The 26,034-nt window shown below is 47.7% G+C and overlaps 1 protein-coding gene across 3 annotated transcripts in view; it reads left to right on the top strand.

The window, feature by feature from the left end:
* LOC118268317 (intermembrane lipid transfer protein VPS13B) overlaps positions 1–26,034 on the top strand; it is a 136,378-nt gene that overhangs the window by 35,108 nt on the left and 75,236 nt on the right. For 2 of the 3 annotated variants that reach the window (XR_004783024.2, XM_035582796.2), the window contains exons 27-29: positions 460–587; positions 2,305–2,402; positions 10,804–10,987. Coding sequence is in view for 2 of the 3 variants with exons in the window: in XM_035582796.2 (XP_035438689.2) it covers positions 460–587; positions 2,305–2,402; positions 10,804–10,987 (410 nt within the window). In the remaining variant the exon portion in view is untranslated. Of the gene's footprint in view, positions 1–459; positions 588–2,304; positions 2,403–10,803; positions 10,988–24,120; positions 24,305–26,034 lie in introns of all 3 variants that reach the window. The other variant, XM_050704327.1, reaches the window with a different exon arrangement.

Here is a 26,034-nt window from a genome sequence, read left to right as displayed (position 1 = left end):
AATATGTATGTCTTTCCGATTTGCAATTGTAATTTCAATTAAAAAAAATACGATTATCTATGAACCATATACCATTAAATTTTTTGTTTAAGTATTTGGAGATATCCTTTGGACTTTTAGGTGTGTATTATAGAATGATAATCAAGCGGGGATCTCTGCTCAGGCATAGTTGGAAAGGGATGTACTTGTACGTGCACATGCATGTGAATGTGTAGCAGCCATCTTAGAGTTACATTTTGACAGCACCATCGTTTTTACCACCGTCCAAAGTCACGAAAACAACACCCGTCAACATTTTATACATATTTTTTTTGTAAAGAGATCTCCGCTTGAATATCATTCTATAATGCGAACCTTCAACTCTACTACAACCACACTGCCAAGGAATGCCAGGTACATCTTCTAGAAGACTACCTGTGATTACCAAGCCACCGATGTAATTATTACATGTGTTTACAGATTCAAACGATGGCCGCGGCAATCCACTGTTTGGCTCACATCAACACGTTACTGAAGCGGCCACCGATCTTGATCCCTAACACAAGCAGCTTCACTTCAATCGGCAGCTCACACAGATCATTGATACGGTATGTACCAGTTTTTTTTTTTTTTTTTTTTGAGGGCGGAAAATCATCCAATGACTTCTCCCGCCTTGGGCAAGGCGAAAGGGAGTGTCAGACTCTTACTGACTAAAAACCACCCCGTTCCTTCTCCTGCTTTTCGACCCGAAGCCCCGGTAAACCCGCTAGGTAGTCCGCAGCTCCGGATCAGGCATCAGCCCTACTGGGCCCCATCTGTGGTGGTCTGATGGCTCTTTGAGGCGCGCGCAGAACGCGACGCGCCGCACGCACGGGTCTGGATCTGGTCGGGCGGCGAGCTACCCTTGCTCGCCGTCCGCAGGCCCGCACTTACGGTGGCCGGAGATCGTCTCGCGATCCCCTACGCCCGGAGTGTCTCTCGCGACGGCTGGGGCGTGAGGAGGTTTGTTCTCTCACGCGCCCCGCCTCCTCCTTAGCTAGCATGACTGCTTCGCAGAAGGAGGAGACGGCATCCCAGTCCCTCTCGCTCCGCACCATGGCCTGAACCAGTGCCGGGCGCGAGAGGTCGCCGTCGCCGACCACATCCCTGAGGACTTGGCGGTGCTCTGCCCACGCAGGGCACACCGCCACCGTATGTTCAACCGTGTCCTCCGGGCAGTCCTCGCAGTGATGTCACCCGGGCGTTTCCTCCCGCCCAATAAGGAACAGGAATCTACCGAAACTCCCATGTCCGGTAAGCACCTGCGTCAGGCGGTAGGTGAGGACGCCGTGGCGCCTCTCTAGCCACTCCTCAAAGAGGGGACTTACCGCTGCGATAACAGCGAGCCCAGCCCTCGGTTGCGACAGTCGTTGCTGCCATTCCGCCATGAGATCGCGCCGGAGCTCGTCCCGCCACGCACTAATCTGGCGCGGCAGTGGAGTTTCGCCCCGGTGACACGCGTCGGCGCGCAAACTGAAGACGCGCGCGAGCACCTTCGCCTCCAAATCCCACGGCGGTAATCCGGCAAGGAGGTTCGCCGCCTCTCCGGAGATCGTGCGATATCCTCGGATCACCCGGATGGCCATGACCCTCTGAGACGTGAGCAGCGCCCGAGCTGGTCGCCGCATCAGGTTTGGCGCCCACACAGGGGCGCCGTAGAGGGCCATGGACCGCACGATCACGGTATGTACCAGTACGGTGTGTTCAGGCATTCCACGTGAAGCGGATAGCCAAAATAAAAAATGGTGATGAAATTTCTTGATATTAGAATGGATATTGATGGGCCCGCGCAATTAATTTTCCATATGGTAGTTTATTGCCGAGTTAAGGGCATTCGAAAAATCACGATATTTGAAGACCGTATTATTTGTATATTTTGTATGCAATTCCAAATTAAAAATGTTTTCGTGTAAAAACGCCGGTAGTAAACTTTTCAGATGGATTTTTAAGGAATTCCGATATATTCAATTTCTATATCTAATTGTAGCTTAAGAAACACTAAACCTTTTTAAAAAAAAGAGAGAGTTACAAAGTTTCAAAGTAGTTCAAAGCAGGGGAAAGGTGAAGAGGGAGGGGAAAAGGAAGGGGGAAGGTTATGGTAGGAAGGGGAATGGATGGTAAGGGGGAGGGGTATGCGAGCGGGAGGGGTATTTTATTCATGTGATTTAATCGTTTTTAATTCCACGTGGAGGAAATCGCGGGCAAGAGTTAGTTTATTAATGACATCTATCTTTTTTTAAAGAAAAAATATAAAGGAGTGTTTTGATGATACATTCACATTTGCAGGTCTGTGTCAGAGATAAACGAGTTAGCGACCCCGTCAGAAGAAGATACGAGTGAAAAATCAGTACTGGTGCCGATATTCGAAAGGACATTACAAAAAAGTATGTACAGGCTTTTTATGTTGTTAACATTATTGCATTATTTTCCTAGTGAATCTAACAAATACACCATACCCTATATTTTGTATTAAGTAATAATAACTGACACTATAACATTAGGTTAAGGGAGATAACAATTTTTTATTTTAATGTCCATCTTGTAGATTATTTTAAAACGTTACATACGGGTCTGGTTCTGGTCGGGTGGCGAGCTACCCTTGCTCGCCGTCCGCAGACCCGCACTTACGGTGGCCGGAGATAGTCACGCGATCCCCGACGCCCAGAGTGTCTTCTGCGACGACTGGGGCGTGAGGACGATCGTTCTCTCACGCGCTCCGCCTCCTCCTTAGCTAGCATGACAGCTTCACAGAAGGAGGAGACGGCGTCCCATTCCCCCTCGCTCCGCACCATGGCCTGAACCAGAGCAGGACACGAGAGGTCACCGTCGCCGATCACATCCCTAAGGACACGGCGGTGCTCAGCCCATGCAGGGCACGCCGCTACTGTATGCTCCACCATGTCCTCTGGGTGGTCCTCGCAATGCCGACACCCGGGCGTTTCATCCCGCCGAATCCGAAACAGGAACCTACCGAAACTTCCGTGTCCGGTAAGCACCTGCGTCAGGCGGTAGGTGAGGACGCCGTGACACCTCTCTAGCCACTCCTCAAAGAGGGGACTTACCGCTGCTATAACAGCGAACCCAGCCCTCGGTTGCGATAGTCCTTGCTTCCATTCCGCCATGAGATCGCGCCGGAGCTCATCCCGCCACGCACTAATCTGGCGCGGCAGTGGAGTTTCGCCCCGGCCATGCGCCTCCGCACGTAAGCTGTATACGTGCGCGAGCACTTTCGCCTCCAGATCCCACGGCGGTGATCCCGCAAGGAGGTTAGCCGCCTCCCCGGAGATCGTGCGGTACCCACGGATCATCCGTCGTCGCCTTAGATTTGGCGCCCACACCAGGGCCCCATAGAGGGCCATGGACCGCACAGTCCCCGCGTACAACCTCCGGCAGGAGGCGTTTGGTCCCCCGAGGTTGGGTAGGAGCCGCTTTAGGGCAGCCGTCCGTTCCAACTTGGGAGCCAAACGTCGGAAATGTTCCTCGAATTTCCACCGACTGTATCGAGGATGAGTCCCAGGTACTTCATTGTCACCTCGATGCCGATGGAAACCTCTCCTGCCATGATCTGGAACCCACCCGGAGGTGGCGCATTCCCGCGGCCATAAAAACACATGGCCTCGGACTTATAAAGCGCCACCTCGAGTCCCAGCTGCTGGATCCTTGCAACGACTATCGCAACCGCTCTCGTCATCAGGTCGGTGGCCGCCTGGTGCGACCTCCCGTGTGCTAGCACTAGCGTATCGTCAGCGTAGCAAACCACGCTGACGCCGCTCGGGAGGTCGGTGCGCAGCACCCAGTCGTAGCCTTTGTTCCACAGAAGCGGTCCCAGGACCGATCCCTGTGGAACACCGCGCGACATCTCTCGCCGGTTCCACTCACCTCAGTGACCGGGGTAGACGGTGATGGTGACGGATCTGTCCGTCAGATAAGCCTCGACTATACGACAGATAGGTAGGCACCCGATGATACCGTAGTGCCTCCAAAATGCAGCTCCAGGGCAAAGAGTTGAAGGCGTTGGCGTCCGGCCCCGGCCACAACCGGCCAGAGGTTGTAGAGGAGGTGGTCACCACCTTGTTCCCCCAATCACAGAGGGGCTACATCCCTCCGTGCATGACTCCGCCCCTGCGGTGCCCGATGTGGGCTACAGCGACGACGACGATGACACAATAACTTGTTTTGCGCAAGCATGTGGGGTGCTGTCAGGCGTGGGTGAGTGGGGAGACGTAGAAGGCGTACATTCCAGCATAATTAGCGTAGACGCTGCAGTGCTGGCTTATGAGAAAGGGAAAACGGCAGACATTATGGGCTGTATCAGGGCCTCGAAACATCATGAGGTCATCGTGTACGAGGACAGGGGGGAAGATTTGAGCTTCCTCAAGAGGTCAGTTCAGCGCCAGCCAAGAGTGGATTCTCCAAGCGGCTCAGAGCGTTTACAGCAACAATATTTGCAACAGAGCGCTCTGCATCAACAACAGCGGGCCACCGAAAGGGAGAATAAAAAACTAGAGTCCCGAGGCAGAATGTGGGCAATAACAACAGCCATATGCTCAGTAACCGGACTCATTGCGTCACCTTTCAGGAAAAATGCATCCAAGTCCACTCAGGGATCGGAGAGACGTCCCGCTCAAATATAGTTTGCTCATTCCATGTCATCCCCAACAAGAGCAGCTATGGGCCACGTTTGTCCACCGAAGCTTCGACAAGTCGCCACCCCCAGAGACCATCTCATAAACGCTTTTCTCGAGTTTGTCGCAGTTATAGAAGCAACTAAGCAGGTTAACCTGCGGAATTGCGAAGCCATCCTGCAAACCTATCTGCAGGGTAACGAGGTGATACTGAACGACAGACTCGAAGCAGCGGAAGCAGTCATATATGACAACAATACATCGAGAGTGCTGAGAGGAACCTCTATAAGTCGTAGTATGGCAGCTTACAACGCCATTGCAGGATTTGTGTCTCTGGGCGAGAAGGAATCAAATCGATGCGGAGTAGTGAAGTTTAAAACTCTCCCCGACGATTCCATAGTGGTGGTTGCCAAGTGTACCAGGATTATGCTAGACGATGGGATATTAGAAAAGGCAAAATCCATATCGGAATCCGGACTGGATGGCATAACCTTTGAGAGCTGGTGAACTCCGAGGTTTCACTGGACGAACGGAGTCCTTTCTAAGGTTCTAAACTATATCTGTACCAAATTTCAACCAAATCCGTCAAATAGTTGCGGAGATTATTGGTATAAGCATAGAATAGTGTTCGACGTGATTCTTTAATTTGACATAAACCAAACCACAATATATTCGTGAAAACCGCATCCAACTCGGATCAGCCGTTTCTGAGATTAGCGCGCATAGACAAACAGACAAACAGATAAACAGACAAACAGACAAAAAAAAAAAAGTTAATTACATTTTTGGGTTCGACATCGACATAACAATAACCCCGGCTATTTTTTTTATTTTTATTTTCAATGTACAGACAGCACTTTTCTACGATTTTATTATATGTATAGATAGAAGATATAGATTTAAGTGAATAAACGATAAAAAAAAAGTAAATGACCTCAGAGACAAACTATCTTGCCGATTTGGGGGATTACTAGTCAAATCTAGGGTTCGAACAATGGCGTCCATCTTAGTAAACGGCTTGAAGGGGCGAGAGAGCTGTGTTGGCGAAATAAAATAGCGGACTGTATTTACTGTATAGGTTCATATAATAAGAATAAGATAATAAGAACGCGCGCTTCGTTCCGTGTCCTATGAGTCAATGTGTCACTGCGCGCGCGGGGCAACTCGCTGCGCCTCATCCCCCGCTCCCCGCAAGCCTCTGTCGTCTCACGGTGGTGTGACATATGTTTTGACATCAACAAGCTGCACTCGACTAATGGTAGACGAGGCTTTTATGAACCACTTTGGAGCCGTGGTGATGGCCGCCCGAATAACTTTAGCCAAGGAGGTCCTGCTAATTGGTGACATAAATCAGCTCCCGTTCATTGATCGTGACAACCTCTTCCCTCTCCACTACGGCCGCCCTACACATATCACACCCATAAGTCAGGAGTTGCTGTGTACCCACAGGAATCCAATGGACGTGGCCTATGCACTGAACACAGTTTACAGTGGCATATACTCGTCCAGGTCGGGCGTGAGATCCCTTGAGACAAAAAGATTCTCGGGAGCGATGATCCCAAAATCACTCCCCGACACCTTATACCTGGTACACACCCAGGCAGAAAAGAAATCCCTTAAGAACCAGGGATACGGGTCGGGCGAGGGATCACGCATCCTCACCATACACGAGGCTCAGGGGCTTTCGTCCGCGAAGGTGGTAGTTGTGAACACAGCAACAAAGAGGCAGAAAATTCATGATAGCGTACCACATGCAGTAGTTGCAATGTCGCGTCACACACATAGTTGCATCTACTACACGGACAACTGTGATGACGCGATAAGTAAATTGATCAGAAGGGCGGCTGATGAGAGCGACCATAGGATTATGGATTACAACCTGAAAATGGCCATCAAACACAGAAACGCGACAGTGGTGGCCTTTTGGGTGAGGAATGTTCCTTAGACTAAAATAAAAAATTATATAGCAGGAGGAAATATGTATGCGGAAAGCGTCAATAAGAACATAACTGCTATATACATAATTATATAATTGTTAACTCTTTGACTTCTGTAAGCTCTGTTGGAGTCAGCTCACGCGACAAGGGCTGAGGTGTCATGCACACATAATATAATAATATAATGTTCTACAGTCAATGGCGCTGTGTGTTGGGTTGTTCCGTTCCCAAAAAAATGGTTGACCGAACCAATTGCTGATACACACGTCATACTGATGAACGGCTGCCTTCTGCTGGGGCAGGTCGGCTTGCCTAGCGCGTTGGTGGGCTGACTTGGCAGAGCTGTCGGTAAATTAAATTTTTTGAATAAAAAAAAACCAAATATGTTAATCGTAAATATTTTTGTAGTTATAATTTAATAGTTGTGGTTAAATGTAGTGTGTAACGTAGATACAATATTGATAAGATTTATTGTAAAAAAAAATCAAATTGTATGACAAGGGCACGGACCAAGAGTCCGTGGAGAACAACTGTAAATAAACTTATAAAAAAAAACCTCTGGCCGGAGACTCTGTATCAGCGGGGAAGCCTGTGTGCGGAGCTTGTCACGCACCATTAGGTAGGGGCGTCGCCACGGGTCTCTATCCAGAGTCTCCAGCATATCCTGGCGGGCCTGGTTGTTGGCCCGCCGGATTTCCGTTTTTAGGGCGACTTTCGCCGCCTTGTACCCCTCATATAACTCCGCCTCTCTAGGTTCCGCATCTGGAGGACAGATACGAAGCCTGCGGTGCCTTGTGTACTGGCGTCGCGCAGCAACACACGCACTGCGCAGAGCAGCCACCTCTTGCGACCACCAGTACATCTGGCGCTTCCGCTGTCCTGGACGGACCCGGGGCATCGCCACGTCACAAATCCTGTACATGGCGTCCTGGAGCCACCGTGCCTCCTCGATAACGTCGGCAGGCCTGTCTGGTGGTATCACCCAGGCCTGCACGATGGCGGCTTCCAGGAATAGCTCCCGGTCCAGCTGCCTCAGCGCCCAACGCGGGCCACATGGGGCCTGTCTGACTGAAAAAGAAAGAAAAGAAAGAAAAAATATTTGTTTTGCACCGGGCACAATGCACCAAAGAACAAATCGAAAATTAAAATTATTATTTTATAAAAAACAGGAAAAAAATACAACACAATATGAAAAAAAGTAACATATAACAAAAATAACATAAAAGTAAAACTAAAACAAAAAACAAGGTGGCAACGTGCCCAATCCAAAAGGGTTGCCACCTCAGTATGAGCTGGGCACCGAAGTACCCAGCACTAATTTTCAGTTGGCACCCTTCGCAGTGACCCACGGACGGAGAAAACGTAAAATATGGCGACAGAAAGCAACACAATAAAATAAAAATAAGTAAAATAAAAGGCGAATATTAGAATAAACATACATACATATATTTTAATTACATAAATAAATTATAGATTATAGTGTACCGACGACAAGTGATAGAAGAAAAATGAAAATAAAAATTGTAGTGGGTAGCCCCGCTGCATGACCCTCATTTGATTCCTACCTGTAAATGTAGGCGTATTGTCGGCCCAATATGCGCAAGTCTAGGCACTTGGTGGGCCTGGACACGCGAGCCTCGTCCGTCCCGAGACACGCCCTGAGCCTTTCGGCAAGAGCGTCAGCGGATGGACCGTTGGCCGCGCCGGGAACCTCCAGTAGGCGGGCTCCAGTCGCCGTAACTTTCATCGAAAACCCGTCTGGGGCTCCGTACTCCGCGGGAGTTACCGCCGCCTTCAGTTTCGCAAGGACGTCGCCGTACGTGACGCCCCTTTTAACCGCGCCCGGCTGTAGCGTTATCACTACCGCCGCGGTTTTAGGGGCGACAAGCATTGCCGCAGCGCGCTTCTCCTTGCGCCGCTGTTGCCACCGCTGCCGCTGTTCCTTTTTCCGGCGCTTTCGTCCCTCTTTGGCGGTCCTCCTAGCCTCTCTAACCACCTGCCATTCGCCGCCGAGGAGAATCCGAGACCGAGGTAGGCTCTACTCCGGTTGGGGCAACAGCTGGCTGACTCACTGTGTCCCAGCTGGCTGACTCACTGCGACCTTTCGGCGCCTTGGCAGCCGGTGCAGCCGGAACCTGCGCTGGAGAGGCTACCAGCTCACTCGCCGGCGATTGGCCTTGAGCAGAGCGGCTTGACTGACCAGAATTGGTCGCCGCTGCAGCTGCAAAAGTTCTTGGAGCTGCTTGACTCGCTGCAAGTGAGGGGCGGAGGATCCTGCTCTCTAGCACGTCAAAACGTTGCTGAAACGCAGCCATTTCCCGCCGCACCAGACCATTCATGTCAGCCTCCGCTGACTGTGAGGACTGGCCTCGACCTCCGCGAGCAGCGGCGAGCTCGGCCTTAACCGAACGAAGCTCGGCCTCCATAGCCGCATTAGAGGCTGTCAACCGGGCCATCTCCTGCCGCATCTCCCCCAGCTCTTTTTGTAAGGCGCTCATCTGCCGCCCTGCTGCTAAAGGCAGCCCGTTTTGTCGAGCGGCCTTCATAATAGTGGCCTTTGCGTGTCTCAGCACTCCGTTTCGGGCGTTCTGGGTCTTCTGTCCAGCCACCATCCGGAGTGCCTCCATAACCGCCTTACGAAGGCTAATCCCGCCAGTTACAGCATCATTCTGACCTACCGAGCCCTCGCCGCCAGACACCTCCATTTCAGAGGAGTCGGCTTCGGTTGGTTCGGCCTGAGTAGTGGACCAGCCTCTCACTGCCTTTTCTTTTAACCCTACCCCGCGAAGCCGTAGGGATCTTAGGGGCTGGGGCCTCCTGCTCGTTGGAGGACGACCCTCCTCCAACCTGGGACGTTTAAACGTCCCCCTTTTCGGCGCTGCGAGCTCACGCTGCGCAGTGAGCAAGCGCCAGATGCGGATGAGGAATCTGACTCAGAGCCCGACACCCTCCGACTTGGGGCCCGTATGGGCCCACGGGAAACAGAGCCACTTCGACTCTCTCCAGCAACAGCAAGCGAGCTGAGCTCACTTACCCTCTCCTCCTCATTAGTTGGTGGTTTTAGTTTTATTTTTTGACTTCTCCATATAAGTCCCACGAGTATGGGGGAAATAAACGGTCCGCCCAGGCAATGCCCCCTGTACCTGGGTAAGTGTAAATTTAGTACTCAACTAGAGGGTCCACCGGTCCCCTAGCTGGGGGTGCGCTCGCGACTGACTCTATTCCTCAGCCATGCATACCCTCGCCGCGCACCAGAACTTGGTATTGGAGGATTTTTTTATAGAGGTTATCTTCCTCGCGGTCTGGGCGACCAAGCCAAGACCGTCGTCCGTTCCAAGTCATGCAGCCATGAACTTTTCCCGGATTACGACTCCGACGGCTGCAGTCGAGGCACTACTTGTGTCCCGATGCTTCTCGTTGGGTGAATGCACAACGAGCACCGCCCTTGTTTCTCCGCCATGTTCTCTGCTAAATTCAGAGAAATGGGCGGAAAAGCGACCCCACGGAAGCACAGGCCTTGTGCCAACACAAAGCCTGTCGCCTCCAGAACCCATCCTGAGTTCGCCCGCCCCGTCCAGAAGTTAGCTACGGGCAAAAGCCACTCCAACCCTATCACCCCCGTTAGGGAGACTATCACCCTTACCCAGGGTGCACCACGGGGAGGTCTTCTGGCGCCGCACCCCAAGTTTTAGGGTTCTAGGTTCATTTAATACCTAGAAATGACGTTTTTGCTGGTAACTGACGGACTAATTAGATTTTTAATTTTCACACCCCGTCATCATCCCTATCATTCAATTTGATGCAGTCTTTTAGGCGCTATACGTATAAGCATACATACGTAACATTTCACTGTGACTCAAAAGTTAAGCAAAGTAGTGGTGCACAGAGATGGAGCACTTGCAACGCAAACTTTTATCCTAAAAGGGGTAAGCAGAGGTGCACATTGAGGCACGTTATGTCGCTATACCATGTACACCCACATTTCACCATTTGTGTTATATTATACCATGTAAGTCCCATGTAATAGGGGGTGATTGATAAAGGGGGGGATTCCAGACTCCGTGCTACTACTGAGAAATATTCGGAAAACCGAAAAAAGTCCAGCAATACTTTGCCCGACCCAGGAATCGAATCCGAGACCTCTTGTCCGGCAGTCGCACTTGCGACCACTAGACCAACGAGGCAGTCAGATAGATAGAGCTCTTATATTATGAAATTTTCAGAGCGACCGTTGAAGACATTCCTTTGGTTCCAATGGGTGGTGAGCCGCGCGACGTTAGTGCTAGCCTCTGACACTGTGAAGTTGGCGCTGGACATCGATGACATCATCAGCACGATCGATATACAAACCGAGTACAACCAACTCAAGATCAAGGTGGCATCAGCCTCCATTAAACATTATAAACGGTAAGTTTAGTTTGCCTTTGATAATGACAAATAATAAATTACATTTATTTTTGCAAATAGATTACAATTACAATGTAAGTCTTTTACATGTCAAGTTTGAGATGTTATACACGTTTTATTAGGGTTCCGTAGCCAAATGGCAAAAAACGGAACCCTTGTAGATTCGTCATGTCTGTCTGTCTGTCTGTCTGTCTGTCTGTCTGTCTGTCTGTCTGTCTGTCCGTCCGTCCGTCCGTATGTCACAGCCATTTATTTCCGAAACTGTTAGGCCTACATAGTTGAAACTTTGTAGGTTGATGTATTTCGGTAACCGCTATTCGAAATAAAAATTAATAAATTTAAAAATTAAAGGGGGGCACTCCATACTGGAACTGACTCAAACATTTTTTTTTACCCGACTGCGCCAGAAGGAAGGTTATGTTTTTCGAGTGTATGTATGTATGTATGTATGTATAATTGTTTGGCACGCTCTGCAGCCGTTTGGCTTGATGGATTTTGACTTGAGAGGTGTCGTTAGATTCGTATTTACTGTGAGAGTGACACTGGATATATCAAAACTAGCTACTTCCGCGCGGTTTCACCCGCACTGCTCGGCTCCTATTGATCGTGGCGTGATGATTTATAGCCTATAACCTTCCTCGATAAATGCGCTATCCAACACAAAAAGAATTATTCAAATCAGACCAGTAGTTCCTGAGATTAGCGCGTTCAAACAAACAAACAAACAATCAAACAAACAAACTCTTCAGCTTTATAATATTTATATCAATATATCAAAATTCGAATATTTCTCACTCTCTAGCCTAAACGGCTTGATGGATTTTGACTTGAGAGGTGTCGTTAGATTCGTATTTACTGTGAGAGTGACACTGGATATATCAAAATAATAAAAAAACAAAATGGCGGATTTTTGGCGCCAAATTCGAATATTTCTCAACCTCTAGCCTAAACGGCTTGATGGATTTTGACTTGAGAGGTGTCGTTGGATTCGTATTTACTGTGAGAGTGACACTGGATATATCAAAATAAAAAAACATAAAACTAAAAAATAAAATAAAAAAGGCAATTGAACCAGATATCATTATTAGTTTTTAAGAAATAGAACAATTTCAAAAACCGCATGTATAACTTTGTCGTTCATACAAACACTATGTAAAACCAAGTTATTTTACAACTTTTATATTATGTCATCTACTTGCTGTTACGGAACCCTTCATGAGCGAGTCCGACTCACACTTGGCCGGTTTTTATTCAAAATTCGAATAGCGGTTATCGAAATACACCATCCTACAAAGTTTCAACTATGTAGGCCCAACAGTTTCGGAAATAAACGGCTGTGACATACGGACGGACGGACGGACGGACAGACAGACATGACGAATCTATAAGGGTTCCGTTTTTTGCCATTTGGCTACGGAACCCTAAAAACCGAAGCAAAATCCAATCCACCCAATAGACTTTTGTAGAGAAAAACAATTCATTCCAATATTTCCTTGAAAAAACTTTGATCCCAAAGATTGTCCTTGGTAAACAAACAGACATTTCGTAAATGTAGACAAATATCCGAACGTGTTCAAAGGGAAAAATCAAAATGGAGCGAGCGTTTAGTAAATTGCTTGTGACGTCATAGGAGCAATCACGAACGCGCCAGTAAGGAAAATATAATGCGACAAAGTTCCAAAATCTGTATGACAAAGTTAAGGATACAACTATGTTGTCGTAAGAAAATGTTTTCTTCAAGTTTTATAAATTATGATCCAAAATATAGGAAGCAAGTAGTGTGAGATACGATTTGTTTGTAATATGCAGATTGCAGGGATACCGTGGCTTTGCAGGGGAGTGTAAAATAATGAATGCAAAAAGAACAAATTTAATAATTTAATAATTATTAATAAAACATTTAGAAACCCCAACAAAATAAATGACTAGTTTCAAATATATCAGTATGTTGGCAGCATTGTAATTAGAGTTAGCCACCGATTCAAATTCTGTCATTATCGAATCAGCTAATTTTGCGCAAACATAAAATATAAATTGGGCGAGTAGATATTTACTTAAATAATAATTAATTATCGCTAGAACACGTAATTCGTTCGTTAAGTTATCCAAATTGGTTCTCGTTACCGATTTAATATTCCACTACCGATGTACCGATACATCGGAACTGTCGGTCTAATTAATCGATTGATTGCTTACCTGGATTTTAATTGCATGTCCCGATTTGTATTTAACACGCTTAGTGATAATTTTCCTGTAAATAATTTGATGATGCTAGGGAATATATGGCTTTACTAATTTGTTTTAATTGCCTTTCCGGCTACTAAAAGAGCTTTCGTTTACCATAATATGTATTTGAATACTTAGTGTAATCTGTGTATAACTAAGTTAAAATTAACGTATAGGAAGGTATTTTCTAGAGCATTCTTTTATTTCGAATTAAATATTTTTGTTCCGATTTTTTACGGGAATCGGTGTCTCGTTACCATGCTGAGTTTGATGAGCATTGAGCATCTCTATTCCATCGCGGGCTGTATGAGCCATGCATTTCTATTCTGTATTCATAATTCGAAATCCGAACACATGGAGGCGCCGCGCCATGTTGGTTTGGAATACATTGTCATAATTTCATTGGTAGTTGCAAGCGATCTGAATACGCAAGCCGGTGGGTATGCTTTACTAGTTATTTCTAAGTATATAATATCACTTTATTTAATGGACAATAAGTAAGTATATTATGTAAGTAGGTCTAATGCCCATAACAATCCAATAAAATTACGCAACGTTAATGTATTAGGTTCATATTAGATGAAATGATTTGATCGTCATTCATTAGAATGATATGGAATGTTTTTTTTTTCTGGAAATATAGACTTTGACCATTGATCTAAAATTAAATAATGTTAAACTCGATGATTTTGATAAACCATTTAGGTAAGGTAACAAGTTTTGCATTTCATTGATGCCATAACTAAGGGCTCCCACACAAAACTGCGATGCGATGCGATGCGAATTCGCATCGCAGGAACTTGCGATGCGAATTTCTGCGATACGATTTAGTGCGGCGTAGTTTTGTATGGGAGCCTTAAGGTAGGCATAAACGACAATACAACAACGTCACACCTTTTATTCTCAAAGGGGTAGGCAGAAGTGTCAGAGTCGCGGGGTGTCAGTGGATGCAGGTGGCCGTTTGTCGTTCTACGTGGAGGATTAATGGATGATGATCACCTACAAGCTATTGCTAGATTCTAAATAACACAATTTGTCAAGAAAGAAATTCAACTCATAAAACATTTCCATCTTGTAAGTTGTAGATAAACACTACGAACGCTTGTAGCGAGGGAACAATATTTACGATGGGTGTTCCTACGTTTTGGAAAAACGTCAAAATAAATTGCTGTATTATTCATCCTTATCTATGCTAATAAATCAATACTGTACCCTATATCTCGGTCACGCTTTATATCTCAATAAGTAAATTGGCATCCATACATTTTGCGTTGAGGAAAAATTCTTCCAATCACTTAAGTTGGCCGGTGCCTGACCAATTTCGGTTAGCAAGGAGTAGCGTAGTGTACGCATTTTGCTTGTTGTTCTACGTTCTTTGAACTTTTATAGTAAATGCTGGAAGCGCTACCCGTATTTGTTTTTACTTTTAGCAATGTCAGCATAGTATTTTTGCCATCAAGTAATTGTACTTAACAATAAACTTTAACATTGGTTAAACAACGTGCTATGAGTGAGAATTTCACAAAATCTTGATGAGAATTTGAGGAAACAGAGTATTCTTTAGTTAAATTTTCTCTTGTAATTCTGATGTGTTTACTAAAACATCGTCCTTAATACAGTCAAGTCCTTATATACAGTACTAACACCTAGAAAAATAATTTGTGGATCACACACCCATGAAAATTTCTCAATGTACCTACTCGTGAATCCAATAAAGGATTTGAATTTGAGTTTGAATCAAACCCATGACAGTCCGATCCATCAGCCACAAACACCAAACGTAAACTGTAAAGTCATTAAAACTTTAATTTAAAGCATTAAGTAAACAGTAATCACATACAAAAAAACAAACTATAACAATAATTCCAGCCACTTCCACGGTTCCTACATCTGTGTACCACGTATAAGTTTGGCGATGTTCCGGGGGTGACCGGGCGAGCCGTCGTCAGTCGCGCCACCGTGTCGCCGCCGTGCCGTCCTGCCGCCATTTTCATAAATAAAACTTTTTAATGATCGGTAAAATCGGTCCAGCGCTGTCCTATGAGCTTTTGATACCTATTAGTTTTATTTCAATAACTATTCGAGAGAGTTGCCAGTTGGGTAAAGATTTTCTCTTTGAATTTATATCTAGTGCTTAATTAGTTCGATGTGAGTTCGTTTTGGTGTTGGTTTTATGTAGGTAACTAAGTTAATGAGGGCGTCATTACAGATTTATAGCGTTAGTTAATCTCTCTGTAATAATATACCTAAAATAAGAAGAATTCTCCAAAGAGGAAGGTTTTTTTCAGGAGGGAAAATCATCAAATGACTTCTCTCGCCTTGGGCGAGGCGGGAGGGAGTGTCAGACTTACTGACTAAAAACCACCCCTTTCCTACTTCTGCCCTTTGAGCTGGATCCCCTGTAAACCCGCTAGGTAGTCCGCAGCTTCGGATCAGGCATCGGCCCTACTAGACCACATCTGTGGTGGTTTGAGGGTTCTTTGAGGCGCGCGCAGAACGCGACGGACTTACAGCCTACGTTAATACACTGTAATAACATAAAATCTTTTAATCTCCAAAGAGGAAGGCATAGGTAGCAACGGCAATGTTCACTTTTACGCAAGTTCCCTGTACAGGTACCTTTTTTTTTTTTTTTTTTTTGAGGGGGAAAATCATCCAATGACTTCTCCCGCCTTGGGTGAGGCGGGAGGGAGTGTCAGACTCTTACTGACTAAAAACCACCCCGTTCCTTCTCCTGCTTTGAGCCGGAGCCCCGGTAACCTTTTACGTTGTCCGCAGCTCCGGATCAGGCATCAGCCCAACTAGGCCCCATCTGTGGTGGTCTGGCTCTTTGAGGCGCGCGCGGAACGCGACGCGCCGTACGCACGGGTCTGGTTGTGGTCGGGCGGCGAGCTACCCTTACTCCGCAGACCCGCACTTACGGTGGCCGGAGATCGTCACGCGATCCCCGACGCCCGGAGTGTCTTCTGCGGCGGCTGGGGCGTGAGGAGGATCGTTCCCTCACGCGCTCCGCCTCCTCCTTAGCTAGCATGACTGCTTCGCAGAAGGAGGAGACGGCGTCCCATTCCCCCTCGCTCCGCACCATGGCCTGAACCAAAGCCGGACGCGAGAGGTCACCGTCGCTGATCACATCCCTGAGGACACGGCGGTGCTCAGCCCATGCAGGGCACACCGCTACTGTATGCTCCACCGTGTCCTCCGGGTGATCCACGCAATGCCGACACCCGGGCGTTTCCTCCCGCCGAATCCGAAACAGGTACCTACCGAAACTTCCGTGTCCGGTAAGCACCTGCGTCAGGCGGTAGGTAAGGACGCCGTGACGCCTCTCTAGCCACTCCTCAAAGAGGGGACTTACCGCTGCTATAACAGCGAGCCCAGCCCTCGGTTGCGACAGTCGTTGCTTCCATTCCGCCATGAGATCCCGCCGGAGCTCATCCCGCCACGCACTGATCTGACGTGGCAGCGGAGTTTCGCCCCGGCGATGCGCCTCCGCACGTAACCTATATACGTCCGCGAGCACTTTCGCATCCAGATCCCACGGCGGTAATCCGGCAAGGAGGTTAGCCGCCTCCCCGGAGATTGTGCGGTACCCACGGATCATCCGAATGGCCATGACCCTCTGGGATGAAACCAGCGCGCGAGCTGGTCGTCGCCTTAAATTTGGTGCCCACACCGGGGCCCCATAGAGGGCCATGGACCGCACAATCCCCGCGTACAACCTCCGGCAGGAGGCGTTTGGTCCCCCGAGGTTGGGTAGGAGCCGCTTTAGAGCAGCCCCCGTTCGTTCCAACTTGGGAGCCAAACGTCGGAAATGTTCCTCGAATTTCCACCGACTGTCGAGGATGAGTCCCAGGTACTTCATTGTCACCTCGATGCCGATGGAAACCTCTCCTGCCATGATCTGGAACCCACCCGGAGGTGGCGCATTCCCGCGGCCATAAAAACACATGGCCTCGGACTTATAAAGCGCCACCTCGAGTCCCAGCTGCTGGATCCTTGCAACGACTATCGCAACCGCTCTCGTCATCAGGTCGGTGGCCGCCTGGTGCGACCTCCCGTGTGCTAGCACTAGCGTATCGTCAGCGTAGCAAACCACGCTGACGCCGCTCGGGAGGTCGGTGCGCAGCACCCAGTCGTAGCCTTTGTTCCACAGAAGCGGTCCCAGGACCGATCCCTGTGGAACACCGCGCGACATCTCTCGCCGGTTCCACTCACCTCAGTGACCGGGGTAGACGGTGATGGTGACGGATCTGTCCGTCAGATAAGCCTCGACTATACGACAGATAGGTAGGCACCCGATGATACCGTAGTGCCTCCAAAATGCAGCTCCAGGGCAAAGAGTTGAAGGCGTTGGCGTCCGGCCCCGGCCACAACCGGCCAGAGGTTGTAGAGGAGGTGGTCACCACCTTGTTCCCCCAATCACAGAGGGGCTACATCCCTCCGTGCATGACTCCGCCCCTGCGGTGCCCGATGTGGGCTACAGCGACGACGACGATGACACAATAACTTGTTTTGCGCAAGCATGTGGGGTGCTGTCAGGCGTGGGTGAGTGGGGAGACGTAGAAGGCGTACATTCCAGCATAATTAGCGTAGACGCTGCAGTGCTGGCTTATGAGAAAGGGAAAACGGCAGACATTATGGGCTGTATCAGGGCCTCGAAACATCATGAGGTCATCGTGTACGAGGACAGGGGGGAAGATTTGAGCTTCCTCAAGAGGTCAGTTCAGCGCCAGCCAAGAGTGGATTCTCCAAGCGGCTCAGAGCGTTTACAGCAACAATATTTGCAACAGAGCGCTCTGCATCAACAACAGCGGGCCACCGAAAGGGAGAATAAAAAACTAGAGTCCCGAGGCAGAATGTGGGCAATAACAACAGCCATATGCTCAGTAACCGGACTCATTGCGTCACCTTTCAGGAAAAATGCATCCAAGTCCACTCAGGGATCGGAGAGACGTCCCGCTCAAATATAGTTTGCTCATTCCATGTCATCCCCAACAAGAGCAGCTATGGGCCACGTTTGTCCACCGAAGCTTCGACAAGTCGCCACCCCCAGAGACCATCTCATAAACGCTTTTCTCGAGTTTGTCGCAGTTATAGAAGCAACTAAGCAGGTTAACCTGCGGAATTGCGAAGCCATCCTGCAAACCTATCTGCAGGGTAACGAGGTGATACTGAACGACAGACTCGAAGCAGCGGAAGCAGTCATATATGACAACAATACATCGAGAGTGCTGAGAGGAACCTCTATAAGTCGTAGTATGGCAGCTTACAACGCCATTGCAGGATTTGTGTCTCTGGGCGAGAAGGAATTAAATCGATGCGGAGTAGTGAAGTTTAAAACTCTCCCCGACGATTCCATAGTGGTGGTTGCCAAGTGTACCAGGATTATGCTAGACGATGGGATATTAGAAAAGGCAAAATCCATATCGGAATCCGGACTGGATGGCATAACCTTTGAGAGCTGGTGAACTCCGAGGTTTCACTGGACGAACGGAGTCCTTTCTAAGGTTCTAAACTATATCTGTACCAAATTTCAACCAAATCCGTCAAATAGTTGCGGAGATTATTGGTATAAGCATAGAATAGTGTTCGACGTGATTCTTTAATTTGACATAAACCAAACCACAATATATTCGTGAAAACCGCATCCAACTCGGATCAGCCGTTTCTGAGATTAGCGCGCATAGACAAACAGACAAACAGATAAACAGACAACAGACAAACAGACAAAAAAAGTTAATTACATTTTTGGGTTCGACATCGACATAACAATAACCCCGGCTATTTTTTTTATTTTTATTTTCAATGTACAGACAGCACTTTTCTACGATTTTATTATATGTATAGATAGAAGATATAGATTTAAGTGAATAAACGATAAAAAAAAAGTAAATGACCTCAGAGACAAACTATCTTGCCGATTTGGGGGATTACTAGTCAAATCTAGGGTTCGAACAATGGCGTCCATCTTAGTAAACGGCTTGAAGGGGCGAGAGAGCTGCACTCGACTAATGGTAGACGAGGCTTTTATGAACCACTTTGGAGCCGTGGTGATGGCCGCCCGAATAACTTTAGCCAAGGAGGTCCTGCTAATTGGTGACATAAATCAGCTCCCGTTCATTGATCGTGACAACCTCTTCCCTCTCCACTACGGCCGCCCTACACATATCACACCCATAAGTCAGGAGTTGCTGTGTACCCACAGGAATCCAATGGTCGTGGCCTATGCACTGAACACAGTTTACAGTGGCATATACTCGTCCAGGTCGGGCGTGAGATCCCTTGAGACAAAAAGATTCTCGGGAGCGATGATCCCAAAATCACTCCCCGACACCTTATACCTGGTACACACCCAGGCAGAAAAGAAATCCCTTAAGAACCAGGGATACGGGTCGGGCGAGGGATCACGCATCCTCACCATACACGAGGCTCAGGGGCTTTCGTCCGCGAAGGTGGTAGTTGTGAACACAGCAACAAAGAGGCAGAAAATTCATGATAGCGTACCACATGCAGTAGTTGCAATGTCGCGTCACACACATAGTTGCATCTACTACACGGACAACTGTGATGACGCGATAAGTAAATTGATCAGAAGGGCGGCTGATGAGAGCGACCATAGGATTATGGATTACAACCTGAAAATGGCCATCAAACACAGAAACGCGACAGTGGTGGCCTTTTGGGTGAGGAATGTTCCTTAGACTAAAATAAAAAATTATATAGCAGGAGGAAATATGTATGCGGAAAGCGTCAATAAGAACATAACTGCTATATACATAATTATATAATTGTTAACTCTTTGACTTCTGTAAGCTCTGTTGAAGTCAGCCCACCCGACAAGGGTTGAGGCGTCATGCACACATAAATGTCCTACAGTCGGTGGCGCTGTGTGTTGGGTTGTTCTGTTCCCAACAAAATGGTTGACCGAACCAATTGCTGACACACACGTCATACTCGTGAACGAGTGCCTTCTGCTGGGGCAGGTCGGCTTTCTCAGCGCGCCGGTGGACTGACTTGGCAGAGCCGCCGGTAAATTAAATTTTGTGAATAAAAAAAAAACCAAATATGTTAATCGTAAATATTTTTGTAGTTATAATTTAATAGTTGTGGTTAAATGTAGTGTGTAACGTAGATACAATATTGATAAGATTTATTGTAAAAAAAAATCAAATTCTATGACAAGGGCACGGACCAAGAGTCCGTGGAGAACAACTGTAAATAAACTTATAAAAAAAAACCTCTGGCCGGAGACTCTGTATCAGCGGGGAAGCCTGTGTGCGGAGCTTGTCACGCACCATTAGGTAGGGGCGTCGCCACGGGTCTCTATCCAGAGTCTCCAGCATATCCTGGCGGGCCTGGTTGTTGGCCCGCCGGATTTCCGTTTTTAGGGCGACTTTCGCCGCCTTGTACCCCTCATATAACTCCGCCTCTCTAGCTTCCGCGTCTGGAAGACGGATACGAAGTCTGCGGTGCCTTGTGTACTGGCGTCGCGCAGCAACACACGCACTGCGCAGAGCAGCCACCTCTTGCGACCACCAGTACATCTGGCGCTTCCGCTGTCCTGGACGGACCCGGGGCATCGCCACGTCACAAATCCTGTACATGGCGTCCTGGAGCCACCGTGCCTCCTCGATAACGTCGGCAGGCCTGTCTGGTGGTATCACCCAGGCCTGCACGATGGCGGCTTCCAGGAATAGCTCCCGGTCCAGCTGCCTCAGCGCCCAACGCGGGCCACATGGGGCCTGTCTGACTGAAAAAGAAAGAAAAGAAAGAAAAAATATTTGTTTTGCACCGGGCACAATGCACCAAAGAACAAATCGAAAATTAAAATTATTATTTTATAAAAAACAGGAAAAAAATACAACACAATATGAAAAAAAGTAACATATAACAAAAATAACATAAAAGTAAAACTAAAACAAAAAACAAGGTGGCAACGTGCCCAATCCAAAAGGGTTGCCACCTCAGTATGAGCTGGGCACCGAAAGTACCCAGCACTGATTTTCAGTTGGCACCCTTCGCAGTGACCCACGGACGGAGACAACATAAAATATGGCGACAGGAAGTAGCACAATAAATAAATAAAATAAAAAGGCGAACATTAGAACAACATACATACATATATTTTAATTACATAAATAAATTATAGAGTGTACCGACGACAAGTGATAGAAGAAAAATGAAAATAAAAATTGTAGTGGGTAGCCCCGCAGCATGACCCTCATTTAATTCCTACCTGTAGATGTAGGCGCATTGTCGGCCCAATATGCGCAAGTCTAGGCACTTGGTGGGCCTGGACACGCGAGCCTCGTCCGTCCCGAGACACGCCCTGAGCCTTTCGGCAAGAGCGTCAGCGGATGGACCGTTGGCCGCGCCGGGAACCTCCAGTAGGCGGGCTCCAGTCGCCGTAACTTTCATCGAAAACCCGTCTGGGGCTCCGTACTCCGCGGGAGTTACCGCCGCCTTCAGTTTCGCAAGGACGTCGCCGTACGTGACGCCCCTTTTAACCGCGCCCGGCTGTAGCGTTATCACTACCGCCGCGGTTTTAGGGGCGACAAGCATTGCCGCAGCGCGCTTCTCCTTGCGCCGCTGTTGCCACCGCTGCCGCTGTTCCTTTTTCCGGCGCTTTCGTCCCTCTTTGGCGGTCCTCCTAGCCTCTCTAACCACCTGCCATTCGCCGCCGAGGAGAATCCGAGATCGAGGTAGGCTCTACTCCGGTTGGGGCAACAGCTGGCTGACTCACTGTGTCCCAGCTGGCTGACTCACTGCGACCTTTCGGCGCCTTGGCAGCCGGTGCAGCCGGAACCTGCGCTGGAGAGGCTACCAGCTCACTCGCCGGCGATTAGCCTTGAGCAGAGCGGCTTGACTGACCAGAATTGGTCGCCGCTGCAGCTGCAAAAGTTCTTGGAGCTGCTTGACTCGCTGCAAGTGAGGGGCGGAGGATCCTGCTCTCTAGCACGTCAAAACGTTGCTGAAACGCAGCCATTTCCCGCCGCACCAGACCATTCATGTCAGCCTCCGCTGACTGTGAGGACTGGCCTCGACCTCCGCGAGCAGCGGCGAGCTCGGCCTTAACCGAACGAAGCTCGGCCTCCATAGCCGCATTAGAGGCTGTCAACCGGGCCATCTCCTGCCGCATCTCCCCCAGCTCTTTTTGTAAGGCGCTCATCTGCCGCCCTGCTGCTAAAGGCAGCCCGTTTTGTCGAGCGGCCTTCATAATAGTGGCCTTTGCGTGTCTCAGCACTCCGTTTCGGGCGTTCTGGGTCTTCTGTCCAGCCACCATCCGGAGTGCCTCCATAACCGCCTTACGAAGGCTAATCCCGCCAGTTACAGCATCATTCTGACCTACCGAGCCCTCGCCGCCAGACACCTCCATTTCAGAGGAGTCGGCTTCGGTTGGTTCGGCCTGTGTAGTGGACCAGGCTCTCACTGCCTTTTCTTTTAACCCTACCCCGCGAAGCCGTAGGGATCTTAGGGGCTGGGGCCTCCTGCTCGTTGGAGGACGACCCTCCTCCAACCTGGGACGTTTAAACGTCCCCCTTTTCGGGCGCTGCGAGCTCACGCTGCGCAGTGAGCAAGCGCCAGATGCGGATGAGGAATCTGACTCAGAGCCCGACACCCTCCGACTTGGGGCCCGTATGGGCCCACGGGAAACAGAGCCACTTCGACTCTCTCCAGCAACAGCAAGCGAGCTGAGCTCACTTACCCTCTCCTCCTCATTAGTTGGTGGTTTTAAATTTGTTTTATTTTTTGACTTCTCCATATAAGTCCCACGAGTATGGGGGAAATAAAAGGTCCGCCCAGGCAATGCCCCCTGTACCTGGGTAAGTGTAAATTTAGTACTCAACTAGAGGGTCCACCGGTCCCCTAGCTGGGGGTGCGCTCGCGACTGACTCTATTCCTCAGCCATGCATACCCTCGCCGCGCACCAGAACTTGGTATTGGAGGATTTTTTTATAGAGGTTATCTTCCTCGCGGTCCGGGCGACCAAGCCAAGACCGTCGTCCGTTCCAAGTCATGCAGCCATGAACTTTTCCCGGATTACGACTCCGACGGCTGCAGTCGAGGCACTACTTGTGTCCCGATGCTTCTCGTTGGGTGAATGCACAACGAGCACCGCCCTTGTTTCTTCGCCATGTTCTCTGCTAAATTCAGAGAAATGGGCGGAAAAGCGACCCCACGGAAGCACAGGCCTTGTGCCAACACAAAGCCTGTCGCCTCCAGAACCCATCCTGAGTTCGCCCGCCCCGTCCAGAAGTTAGCTACGGGCAAAAGCCACTCCAACCCTATCACCCCCGTTAGGGAGACTATCACCCTTACCCAGGGTGCACCACGGGGAGGTCTTCTGGCGCCGCACCCCAAGTTTTAGGGTTCTAGGTTCATTTAATACCTAGAAATGACGTTTTTGCTGGTAACTGACGGACTAATTAGATTTTTAATTTTCACACCCCGTCATCATCCCTATCATTCAATTTGATGCAGTCTTTTAGGCGCTATACGTATAAGCATACATACGTAACATTTCACTGTGACTCAAAAGTTAAGCAAAGTAGTGGTGCACAGAGATGGAGCACTTGCAACGTCATGCCTTTTATCCTAAAAGGGGTAGGCAGAGGTGCACATTACGGCACGTTATGTCGCTATACAATGTACACCAACTTTTCACCATTTGTGTTATATTATACCATGTAAGTCCCATGTAATAGGGGGTGATTGATAAAGGGGGGGGGGGGATTCCAGACTCCGTGCTACTACTGAGAAATATTCGGAAAACCGAAAAAAGTCCAGCAATACTTTGCCCGACCCAGGAATCGAATCCGAGACCTCTTGTCCGGCAGTCGCACTTGCGACCACTAGACCAACGAGGCAGTCAGATAGATAGAGCTCTTATATTATGAAATTTTCAGAGCGACCGTTGAAGACATTCCTTTGGTTCCAATGGGTGGTGAGCCGCGCGACGTTAGTGCTAGCCTCTGACACTGTGAAGTTGGCGCTGGACATCGATGACATCATCAGCACGATCGATATACAAACCGAGTACAACCAACTCAAGATCAAGGTGGCATCAGCCTCCATTAAACATTATAAACGGTAAGTTTAGTTTGCCTTTGATAATGACAAATAATAAATTACATTTATTTTTGCAAATAGATTACAATTACAATGTAAGTCTTTTACATGTCAAGTTTGAGATGTTATACACGTTTTATTAGGGTTCCGTAGCCAAATGGCAAAAAACGGAACCCTTGTAGATTCGTCATGTCTGTCTGTCTGTCTGTCTGTCCGTCCGTCCGTCCGTATGTCACAGCCATTTATTTCCGAAACTGTTAGGCCTACATAGTTGAAACTTTGTAGGTTGATGTATTTCGGTAACCGCTATTCGAATTTTAAATAAAAATTAATAAATTTAAAAATTAAAGGGGGACACTCCATACATGGAACTGACTCAAACATTTTTTTTACCCGACTGCGCCAGAAGGAAGGTTATGTTTTTCGAGTGTATGTATGTATGTATAATTGTTTGGCACGCTCTGCAGCCTAAACGGCTTGATGGATTTTGACTTGAGAGGTGTCGTTAGATTCGTATTTACTGTGAGAGTGACACTGGATATATCAAAACTAGCTACTTCCGCGCGGTTTCACCCGCACTGCTCGGCTCCTATTGATCGTGGCGTGATGATTTATAGCCTATAACCTTCCTCGATAAATGCGCTATCCAACACAAAAAGAATTATTCAAATCAGACCAGTAGTTCCTGAGATTAGCGCGTTCAAACAAACAAACAAACAATCAAACAAACAAACTCTTCAGCTTTATAATATTTATATCAAAATAACAAAGAAACAAAATGGCGGATTTTTGGCGCCAAATTCGAATATTTCTCACTCTCTAGCCTAAACGGCTTGATGGATTTTGACTTGAGAGGTGTCGTTAGATTCGTATTTACTGTGAGAGTGACACTGGATATATCAAAATAATAAAAAAACAAAATGGCGGATTTTTGGCGCCAAATTCGAATATTTCTCAACCTCTAGCCTAAACGGCTTGATGGATTTTGACTTGAGAGGTGTCGTTGGATTCGTATTTACTGTGAGAGTGACACTGGATATATCAAAATAAAAAAACAAAACTAAAAAAATAAAATAAAAAAGGCAATTTAAAAAACTAAAAAACCCGACTGCGTTTCTTTATAATATTAAAATGAAAAAACCCTAAAACAAGAAAGTCATCGTAAAATTTAAGCAGTCGGGACTCGGGACCCATTCTAGAAAGCCAGCCGTATGTGCCCTCACAAAGTCTTTATATTAAGAATGGGTCCCGACTGCTTACATTTTACGATGACTTTCTTGTTTTAGGGTTTTTTTTTTCATTTTAATATTATAAAGAAACGCAGTCGGGTTTTTTAGTTTTTTAAATTACCTTTTTTTCAGCAAACATATCCGTGATGGGTGTCTATGGATAGGTCTTTAAAAAAGACATTGAGGTTCCTAAAACCATTTTTCGTCAAAATCAGCCGTTTGAAAGTTAGACGCTTCCAAAGTGAAAAAATGAGTGTCCCCCCTCTAACTTTTAAAATAAGAGAGTGAGAAAACTAAAAAAAATATATGCTGTAGATTTCAATAGAAACTAACAACGAAAATTGGTTTGAACCAGATATCATTATTAGTTTTTAAGAAATAAAACATTTTCAAAAACCGCAAATATAACTTTGTCGTTCATACAAACACTATGTAAAACCAAGTTATTTTATAACTTTTATATTATGTCATCTACTTGCTGTTACGGAACCCTTCATGGGCGAGTCCGACTCGCACTTGGCC

Source organism: Spodoptera frugiperda, chromosome 25, assembly GCF_023101765.2.
Source record: "Spodoptera frugiperda isolate SF20-4 chromosome 25, AGI-APGP_CSIRO_Sfru_2.0, whole genome shotgun sequence".
NCBI lineage: Eukaryota > Metazoa > Arthropoda > Insecta > Lepidoptera > Noctuidae > Spodoptera > Spodoptera frugiperda.
This window is presented reverse-complemented; position numbering and strand designations above follow the sequence as displayed.